At 51.9% G+C, this 10,769-nt stretch overlaps 2 protein-coding genes across 2 annotated transcripts; one reads left to right on the top strand and one right to left on the bottom strand.

Annotated features, from left to right (window-relative positions):
* Positions 1-2,845: 2,845 nt before the first annotated feature.
* On the top strand, positions 2,846-4,771 carry N7458_006163 (NDT80/PhoG-like DNA-binding family protein; the record flags this gene model as incomplete). Its single annotated transcript, XM_056909545.1, has 2 exons — positions 2,846-2,994; positions 3,130-4,771. 2 exons carry the CDS (start codon positions 2,846-2,848, stop codon positions 4,769-4,771), a joined length of 1,791 nt encoding a protein of 596 aa, XP_056765249.1.
* A 1,080-nt stretch (positions 4,772-5,851) lies between these two features.
* On the bottom strand, positions 5,852-10,400 carry N7458_006162 (cleavage/polyadenylation factor CFT1; the record flags this gene model as incomplete). The annotated part of the gene is made up of 6 exons (XM_056909544.1): positions 5,852-6,333; positions 6,453-6,600; positions 6,673-7,764; positions 7,818-7,985; positions 8,044-8,357; positions 8,420-10,400. 6 exons carry the CDS (start codon positions 10,398-10,400, stop codon positions 5,852-5,854), a joined length of 4,185 nt encoding a protein of 1,394 aa, XP_056765248.1.
* Positions 10,401-10,769: the final 369 nt, after the last annotated feature.

Genomic DNA, 10,769 nt, shown 5'->3' with positions numbered 1-10,769 from the left:
GTGGTATCTATACCTCCATCCATACATGCACTATGCAGTACTCCGGACAGGATGCAGAAAGAGTCTGTCTCACGCGGTCAGGACTGTAAGTCGACGACTAAACTGTGGACGACTGACTCGTGATCGACCAAGGAGAATTCTTGGATACAGCCATCCTTCTCTTCTAGAAAGCGCCGCATCCTCACTGGCCCCGGGATGGCTCACATGGAATCTTCTTTGGCTTCGCCGCCACACCCGTCGAGAACTCTGCTGAAGAAGACGACGAAAAGAGTCTGGCCAACTCGGCAGGTTTCACAGACCCAAGACAACTGTCTCCTCCACCCTCTTTTGCCTCTTTCGGGTACCTCTTGTATCACCGGAATGACCTGGATGCATCACCCGCCCACGGCGAACCTGCAGAAGATCAGGACGAGAAGCCACTAACCCGGGCATTGCCGGTGCCACCAAGGCGTCCCCTCCCACTGGAGTATTATACTGGACGTCTCTTTTTCTTTCTTTCTTCTCTCTCTCTCTCTCTCTCACACACAGTTTATCTCGCCCCCACGAGGCAACTTGCTGCACAAATTGAACAGAGTTTACGACTGACTCTTTTTAGGCAACCCCTCCAGCAAAATGTTGGAAATCCTGGAGACTAGTACGAAGTTCAAATCTCCATTTTTCCCACATTTTCCCCCTCGATTTGGATCCTGCTCCAGACTCAAACCAGACTCAACCAGTCTTCCAAGTCCGGCACTAGCCCTCGAAGAGGTTTAAGGTGCTTTCGCTAAAGAACAGCGCTCGGTTCCTGACTCCGACTGCGTCTGGATGGGGTCGAGTGGATTGACCGTTCGCAGTGGGCCAAGACTTGCCCATGTCTAGCAATCATCCTTTGCTGATCCATTCTCGTCCAATGATAATCCAATCATTGGAGCGACGAATCGAGGATGCTCTGCGATCGCAGAATATTCATCACGCTCCCGGCCCTCCCCTTCGCTCTCCTGTCTTGCTTTGTTGCCCATTGATTGGATGTTGGTCTGTTGAACCCTTTCCCGTTTCTGCTATTCCCCCTCTCCCTCTCCCCCTCCCTCTATTATTATTATTAATTTTTTTTTTTTTTTTTTTTTTAATTTCCTGATGGCGCTGCATGACGGGTCCCATGTTGATCATCGATTTCCCTCTAGGATGGGGCGCGTTGGCCCGTCGCTATGCCCTTTTTCGGTGGGCTGGCTTGCTGGCTGCGGTCTTCTCTTGTCTTCTGACTGGTTGGGTTGATTCGTTCTTGTGTCTGGACTGTCTCCTGATGAAGTATAGTGTTCCTCCCCTCTCTCCTTCAGGCGCACAGCGATCATCTGCATCGAATAAGCATCGCTTTCTGGTCCTCTCGGGTACATCCTGTCTGGGACGGGAGTACGGAGTCTCCGAATAATAGGACAGGATGTACCTTTTAGTATCTTTTTCACTCTGCTGTGCCAGAACCGAGACGACGTTCCCCGACGGAGGTACGGGGTTCTCCTGTAGTTATGACTGTCCGTCCGAGTCAAGGTCTAGTTAAGCTACAGCTTTATTCTTCCCTACCTCCAGAACGGGTACAACGGACCAAGTACAGTACTCTATTTCGCCTCCCACTTGTCTTCATCTATTTTCGTACTTTTCTTTTTCTCCTCGGGACTCTCGGAGAACCGTCTTTTTGTTTCGGGGTTTCGATTCGACCTTTTGCCATTTTGTCTTCCTTTCTCTCCCTCCCCCCACTGTCATGCTATTTTCTCTTCTCCGACCGTGGCGCTTGTTCCAGGGGAGAGAGGGCTTGCTTTAGCCCCGAAACAGCTGGGCCTTAAATAGGCAGGTGGGTTCACCGTGCTTTTTTAGCTCGTCAATTGTATGATCTTCAGGGCCCAAAAACGGGAGTGAAATCGCGACAGTTGCCGAGAGCCGGCGATCAGCCATGTCTGACCTCGTTTTGAATGAGGAGAAGAGAGACAGAGAGTGTGTGTGAGAGAGGATTAGTTAGTTAGTGCTGGTGGGGGGACTGGCAGGGGGTGGGGAGAAAGGGTGGCCTGTAATCTTCCCGTTGAATGGGATGGAGATTAGGGAGTTGAGAGGATCCTCGTCTCGAAATATTATATATTATTATATTCCATTTAATGAATTCGGACCCGTTATCATCTGGCGTATTATGAACCACGTTCGAAGAACTACTATCTTCTGATCCTGCATCTTGATAGGAATCACATCGAGTGGACCGTCTTCGGCCTGGTTACCCACTTCCCACCCAGAGTTGGGTATATTACTGTTACGGTATTGACCCAGAATTAATGCAGGCCTAATGCAGTCTTGATAGTGAAAGTTCCCTGGAAATCGTGTAAAATCGTGTAAAATAGTGTATGTAATGTGTAAACGCTGCACCCAAACCCAGTACCCTCATACTCTCCGCAAATAAAAAAGCACGGCTCCACTTTTCCCCGAATCCGTCGGCCCATCCGCAACTGCGCACCGCATTCCATCACGCTCTCGCTCTCTTCGGCCTCTCCTCTGCTTCTGCTCTCAATCTACTCGGCCCTTTCCTCTCTCCCTCTCTCTCAACTTGAACGACTTCCACTCTACCTTTCACATTCTCTCTTCTCTCCTCTTGATTCTCTCCTCCTCCCCCTCCTCTCCTCTCCCCGAACTCACCCCTCCTATCTAGCCTCTCGTTCTAATCCTCGTCGTGACTTCTTACCTTCCCTCTACCTCCACCTCTCTTCCTCTTCTCTTCTCTTCTTCTTCTTCTTCCTCCTCCTCTCCTCTTTCTTCTTCTTCGACCGCTTCCTCTCTCCTCCGCAATAACCCCCTCCTATATATCGTGCCGTGTTCCACCTGAGCCCTCGCCATGGAGGGCTTCGATACCATGGCCATGCCGCCCTATCTGGCCAGCCCGCTCTCTCTCGGCAATCTGCAGGGCACCGACTATCTCAATGCCATGCCAGGCTTGGATCTCCCGGATCATCGCTCCAACTTTGACTCCGAAACTTTTGTCAGGTAGGTCCTCATTGTTTGGCTCTGCCTGTGCAGTTCGCTGTCTATCCCTCGGCCCATTCCCCACTTCTATAGCCCACGAGGTGTTGTTCGCGACTCGTGTCCCTCGAGAAACTAACCCTCAACACCCAAATACAGTGACGACCTGGGTTTCACCCAAAATAGCCTGTCGCACTCATTAAAGCGCTTCCCCTCGGGCTACGATGACCCATTCACCGATATGGTAGCGCCATTCGACCCCGTCCCTCCAGAGCAGCAACAGGATTCGTCCATCGATCACAACAATAAGCTGTTGAGCTTCTCCATTCCGGTCTACCACTTCACCTTGCTCGACTACTCCATGCGCCGCACCTCCCTTTCCGTCTCCGCCCAGCTGCATGGCATGTTTTTCTTGGCCGAGTCCCCTTACACCACCTCTCCGTCCGAGAATGCCCCGCCCCAACAAGGTGCCGAATTGACGTGTTATCGTCGCAACCTCTTCCAGATCACCGGCTCGGTCACCTTACCCCGAGGCATGCGCTACATCATGACCGACCAGGGTGATCGTATTCCCATTCTGGCGCAGGAACTGACCGTCTCCGCGACGGAATCGGTGGAAGGAAACCCCGTGAAGATCATCTCCGTGCCCTGGAAGACCCCCTCCGCCGCCGCAGCCAACTCAGGCGCTGCCATTGAGGACCCCAACCTGAGTGGTGCAGCCAAGGTGGAGAAGGAACCCCCACCAATCCCGCTCGATATCATGGCCGGCCAGGACCTAGACACCGACTATGCCACGTTCCCGATCGCATGGAAGCGGTTGCAGTTCCGCGTCGCGACTGCTAATAACGGACGCCGTAAGGAACTGCAGCAACATTTCGTCGTGCGGCTCAAGGTGGTGGCGACATTATCCACAGGAGCCAAGATTGCGATTTCCGAGGTGCAATCCGGACCCGTCATCGTTCGTGGCCGCAGTCCACGCAACTTCCAGTCTCGCAAGGATCTACCTTTGAGCGGCAGTGCCGCCGCATCCCGCAAGAACCAGGCTAATTCGGCGGCTGCGCTCAACCGCACCCCGACCAACGAGTCCGTGCCCCGTCGCGCAAGCGTGACCCCGGCAAAGAACAAGGCTCCCTCTGGCACCGTCCAGAGCAGCTCCCCCGAGACCACCTCGGTTCCGCCTCCATCCATGATGCAACAATCACAAGCCACGGCTGACTGGACTCCCATCCCGCAATCCAGCTCCAATGCCGTCCTATCCCATCACCAGCCACTCTTCCCTCACTCGAGTCCAGAGCAACTTTCCCAGGCTGCCGATCCGCAGCGCCGCGTCAGTAGTACGACGGCTGCAGCGGCGGCGCCGATTAATCTGTCCCTGCTGGATGAAGAAGATGGCAACCATGACACCGGTCTTCAGCTGGACCAGAAGATCATGCAGCCTTACACCAACGAGATGCCCCAACAACGATCTATAAGCTTGGATCACTCTGCCCAGCCCCCCGCCAAGATGCGCAAGATGTCCCACGGTATCACGCAGGCCTCATCTCGAAGTGCTACCTCGTCTCTGCCACTCCTCGAGACTGCCAATCTTCCTCAGCAATTCGTCTCGTCTTTACCTTTCCCCAACGAAGGCACCGACTTCCTGTATGAATACTTTCCTCTCGGCCTGGATGACTGGCAAGCCCCCGTTGACGCTGTGTATCGACCCCACGTTGTTCACCATACGAATATGCCCGAGATGAAATTCGTTGCTGGCTCTAGAGGCCGTAGCAAACGCTATTTTGCCGCCGAGGACGTCTTCTGAAATGATCTTGACTGGAATGGCACTTGACAGGCGTTTCTCTATCTTTTCAAACATCCGGAGGATTTCTTGATTTGATGTTTTCTGCGTATTTGGGGTTTTTGTCTTATCATCTGGTCGCATTTGCATTTGCACATTTGGATGGGGAGTTTTGAGGTCGTTTCCCCTCCTATGACAAGTCTCGTTTTAGAGCTTTGCCCTCACTTCCGATGAGGGAAAAGCATGTTCTGTTCTCCCTCATCTATCATGCCCTCGAGCCAGGGTATCTTTGTGTCGCTGGATTGTTTGGGAATGCAATGCTATATGCGCTACGTATGGGCTCTGGTTTTACCCTAGTTTGGGGGGTTTTCACACGGTGGATTGGACTTTTTGTTTCATCTACTATTTGATACTGGTCTTGTTGGATTATTGCGGGTCGCTGGGTGCAAAATGGCGAGTTGAGGCGTGCTGTGGAGTTTCTTGTGTTTTGTCTTTTTTATTCCTTGGATGTTCAGGCTTGATGTGAGGTCGAGCGATCGTGACTGCATGGTATGCTTTTGCAATGCCGTTTCAGTCAGTCTTGTCGCTCCCTCATCCTCTCAAGGGAATCTGCCTCGGGGGGCGTCAAGCCGAGTTGGTAGACCTATTGGCCTGGGCCTTATTGGGCTTACTTCTTTTTTTTTGGTCTGTTTTCCCTTGTTGACGTGCTTGGTTCTGGTTATATCCCATCGTGTTATGATTTTACGCTACGATTGACTGCGCGAGATCGTATCTTCCTGGTTGGCCGTGGAGCCATATCTGCCACTCCTATCTTTCTGGCATATCCAGGTTTATTTAACTATACTTGACAAATATCATCTGTGATGAAATGTGCTTTGAGTGATTATTCTTCGCTTTTGTAGTTTTGACTCTCGAAAGTGCTCCGGTTAGTCAGACGACGTTTCATCAGGATCCAGATCTAACTACTTGATGAACTGTATCCAGATGTAATACCCGCGCTCTCTACTTGAGAAACAGAAAATCCTTTTGTTTTTGGATCAATGCAATCTTTTCCATTCAGACTAATGTTATCAGTCCCCTTCACTACTACGCTCTCTCCCTTTTTCACAAATACCCCAACCCGTCTCCACCGATAGTCTCCAGATCGGCCCAGATCTCCCACTCTGTTGCCCCGATCCGCCCCGTGATCTCCGCCTGGCGCTGCTTCCCCAGATTCAGCCACTGTCGCAGCAAATTCCCATCCACCATGCCCCGCCCACCGGTTCCATCGCTCTCCACAGCCCGGAAGGCTCGCGGGTTGAGGCCACAGGGGTGTTCGATCGTATTGGTTAGTTGGGACTGCAGGGCTGATAGGCGTCGGTAAGTCTCTTCCGAGACGCTGGTCACTAGCGCTAGAGATCCGTTCTGCGAGGCGATGAGGACTTGTTGCGTGGCGAGGACGCTGTCGACGTCCATCGTGTCATCTGATGCTTCTAGGAGTTCTGAGGGAACGGCCGTGCGTGGGAGGAGGGTCATTTGAGAGGCGAAGTTGCCTGTGTAGAATTTGCTGCGGTGTAACAGGCGATCGCCATTGGAGGATTTGGGGTCTGGTAGTGGTAGGGAGGGTTAGTTGATTTTTTTTTTTTTTTTTTTTTTTTTTTTTTTCCTTTGCTTCGGCCGGAAGAGCCTAGGGGGATGAAGATTGGGAGGGATGGGTAGTATGTACCTTCTGGGTCGTACTGCAGCACATGGAGGTTGCAATCGCTGTCGGCAACGAGAATGTACAACTTGGTTCCGTCGGGGAGGAATTCGGCTGTGACTACCTCCAAGTACTCGGGGTCTTTCCCGAAGAGTGTCATTTTATAGGGTTCTTCCTGTAGAAGAAATTAGTGGGCTCGTCATGTAGGGAGGTTGAGGGGGATTGTTGCGAGTTATTTCTTTCGTACCGAATAGCCTGCAAACCAAATCCCCTTGACAGCATCACCCAAGAGACACATGCCAGTTCCTTTGAGCTCCTTCGCGACAGACACATAGCATGACATGTCCATGAATGCCACGGGAAGAAGACTGCCATCTTCCTTTAGACCACGAACCATGCACTTTTGTCCCTGCGCGACAATCACAAAGCCTTGTCCGCCGATCCCGGATAGGGCTGTCACGGCGCCCTTTACCGTCTCCTTGCCGACGAGCTTGAGCTTACGTCCTGTCTCGGGCTTCTCTGGGTCTGGCACCACGTCGATCACGTCGAAGACGTAGATGCACCCGCGAGCGGGAATATCTTCGCCCTTTGTGATGGCTGTGCCAACAACGATCAGATCCTTGCGTTCGTGTGTGTTCTCCGAAACTTCCATGTTCACATTCTGCACGGCCGTCACATGCTCTGCGGCTTCCAGGGGATACTCGTCGATGACGGTCCAGGTCTTCGGGCTGATCACCTTGATCGTGCTCTGCGGAACCTCGGGGCAAAAGGTAATCCCTTCGTTGCGCCATTCCGGGTGCAACTCATCGTTGTCCGGTAGCCTGAATTCGACATTGTGACTGGTACCAACAACATAGGTTTCAGATGATGTGGAATATGTCAGGTAGTCGACTTGTTCATCCAATGGGATCTTGCGTAATGTCCACGGGTGGTCGAATAGAGTACTCGGAGGAAATTGACAGGCTCGGATGTTGCTTTCGGAATCAACGTAGATGAATCCGTTTTCACAGCCAGAGGCCGCCGAATTGAATCCGCTTAGCCATTGGATGAACTCGCCTCGAAGCCGCACTAGATGGGGAGAGCTAGCTGCTGTTCGCAGAATAAATCCCGCGGAACTTCCGGGCATAAAGACTGTGCTGAATCCAGAGACATTTGGTAGGACACGCAGCGGTCTCGCTCGTTGCTGCATATCTAGAGCCGGGTTTGCACTGGAGACTGCATTGGACAGACTGTAGTTAGAATCTCTGTAGAACCGTATGCCCTTGGGGGATTCGCCCTCGGCCTCAGTCGAGGTAACAATTGGCTTGTAAATAATGAGCTCGTCATTTTCTGTCCGGACCTATTCTCAAGTTAATATCTCATTTTGAGGCAGGGTATAGTCGGAAGCCGTACGATCAGGTATGGCAATGTGGTCCAACGATCGCCAAGGTCGGCAACGAGGGCTTCTTTCAGGGGTTCACGGGTGTTGGATCGCCGAGGAGGTTCAGTTGACAACACAGGCTGCAAGCAGTCGACGCCATCAATAATCGACAGCAGTTTCATGTCTGCAAGGTTGTATATCTGGAACTTGCAGTCAGAAGAAGTGTACCTATGATCGTACTCGCTTAGGCCAACATACCGAAAGTTTGTAGTCGGTACTCAGTAGGAATAAGATGACATTGCCATCGGTAGTGTCAGCCGATTTTGAGTCTGGCGAACCAAAGACTTGACCATTGTCCCGATAAAGACAAGCGGAGCGCCACTCGAGACTTGAGAGATCCTCCGGGAGTGACACTTCATCAAGATCCCCACTATCATCCGCTTGAAGAAGCAAAAGAGAAGAGTCATCACGAAGTATCGCAAGATACGGATCCGCAAAGCTCGCGCTGACCGCGAGCCTCTCTGCATCGGTGTCCTCGTCCCATATAGGATAGATTTGAGCAAGTCCCAAGTCTATATTAGACGCAGTCAGTCCATGTTTGCTGAAGCTCACACTTAACACGAAGAGGACTTACCAATGTCATAACTTCGAACTTCATTTCGAAGAACTTGCACAAGACGAGTACTGTCTGCAAGCGGGCCGATATCGACGGTGTGATCTTCATTGGGATTGAACTCAGAGGCTTTGAAGGGCTTTAATTCTTTGCCCTCGACTGCCAAGACTTCCGAAACTTCTCTGTCCGCTTCTGATGGCCATGAGACGATCACATATTGACGAGAGGGACTCTCCTCCGCTGATTCACTGGTATTAGATTGGCCGCCCTTCTTTCCCTGGGTGATGGTAGCCGACCACACTCCATAGGCATCATCAACATTGAGGGTCACAGCAACCTGAGGATCTATCTCGCGCTTGATGACGACCAGCCCACCAGCTCTGCCGGAACCTTGTGATGCAACCAGTTCTAACTCGGCGGAGACACTCTCGTTGCCCGACTGGCTCTCACTGTTGGGGAATTGGGACGGTTTACCCAGTGTGATGTCTCGCAAGGGGCCGATTGAAGATAGGTGATCGTTCAAGCGGAAGTTGTAGAACTCAGTTGTAGAGTTTCCAGAAGTCGTGCGCGGATCTGGCGCGGTGGAATAGAGATCATCTTCATATACATCATCATCGTCGTCCATCGGATCATCATCTGAAAGGTCGTCTACTCCACCGGCAACGTGCTTCCTCTTGGAAGAGGCTGATGAGTGGGACCATTCCAGAAGGACAGAGTCTGCCTCTTCACTGCCGATAAAGATATTGCCGTCACCGAAGCATGTCGAACATGAAGCAGCTGACTTTAACAGGTTTCCGCCAACTTGTGCTGGCAAGGAGTGAATCGTCATTCCCGACACAGATCGACCATCCAGCTTGAACCTAATCAACGCCATGTCTCCCGATGCAAGGGCCAGAAGTAGATCGCCACTATCACCACCTAGTCGCTCCACGACACAGCCTTCTAAGCGGAATGCCAGGTCGGATTGGTCACTCATCGAAAATGAAGACACTTGCCGCGAGAACTCGTTCACTCCCACGGCGTTTGTCTTGCCGGCTTGATCAACATGCACTATCTCGTTCGCACCGATAAGTAGTGCTCCTCCTACGGGAGGTGGGAGTGCGACTACTTTGAACAAGTCACTGGGTAGCCGTGAGACAGACAGGAGAGTCGTTGACGCTCTTTGCTCGAGGTCTAATGTGAATACTGTGTAGAACATCACGTCCTTTCGTTCATGAACCAAAGGGGTGGAAGTCGCCACTTGAGAGTACAGAATTCCAAATGTCGGCTCCCTATATTCGTAGAGAAAGGCAAGGCTGACAGGGTGCAGTAAGGAAGGGTCCAAGGCCGTCAATGGCAGCACAAAGGAGGCAGCATAGGGTGTTCCGTATGTTGCGCCATCCTTGGCTCTCTCGGCATCTGTTCCAGCTCCAGTGACTTGATCTGGTCGTTCACCGTCAAGCTCCGAGTCATAATCATCCATAACCAGGTCATCTCCTGCTTGGTGAAAAGGCAAGATTGCGAGGTTACGTATCCCGAAGTTGAAGACCGCGCACCGACTGCTGGGATCCACGCTGAGTATACTGCCACAACTGCTCAAATCAGGCACCCAGGGGCTCCGGGTCAGGTCATCCCGCTCATAGTAATGAATTGAGATGGTGGAAATGCCATGGCGCTCGGGATCCCACTCAATCAAGCTAAGCTTGGCATTGCGGACGGCAATGAGAATAGCTTCACCACCGCTCTTGGGATTCAGTATTTTCACCCTGCTCAGGTCTGTCACCGTTCCTGGAAGAGAATATTCTTTCTCCAGAATGAGCTTTGTTCCTGCAGCGTGAGATGATGTTGTTGGGTGGGTCTCGGCATTCTCTGCCAACTGTTGAGCAGAGGATGGGAACAAAGAGAACACCTGCAAGAGAGATGATCGAACTACGATCAAATTGTTGGCTGTAGCAGACAGAAAAGGAACCGCCAATGCATGAGTGACCCCAGATGGGGGCAGCAGCTCCGTATAGCACTGCATCGCAGACCCCCTGCCTCACGGAGTGTGAAAAATGACCCAAGAACCTTTGACTTCAGGGTTTGGTAGGATCAAGAAGTGAGCATGATTAGCTTTCACAAGTCAATTCACTTCCAATGCAACGTCTCAAACAGTCTGGCTGGAAAGTAAATACTCAGCCCATCAAAATGCATTCGCAGGGCGGCCTCGAATCAAAGCACCGTGTCACGTGGTGATTGCCCGATCAGGTTAGTCCATGACGACAGGCGCGTCGGGCGATTTACTTCATACTCCTTCCAAGTTCCCAGCTTTCCCGGCGTCTCAGCTTTCGCCGTGAACCGTCTATCTTTGAAAGACTCGGATAGCTGATTCAAACCCTTTGCAAATCCATGT

Source organism: Penicillium daleae (assembly GCF_028827525.1).
Source record: "Penicillium daleae strain IBT 16125 chromosome Unknown utg000006l_segment0_segment0, whole genome shotgun sequence".
In the NCBI taxonomy this organism is placed as follows: Eukaryota; Fungi; Ascomycota; class Eurotiomycetes; order Eurotiales; family Aspergillaceae; genus Penicillium; species Penicillium daleae.
The sequence above is the reverse complement of the archived record's forward strand: the minus strand, read 5'-3'. Positions and strand labels throughout refer to the sequence as shown.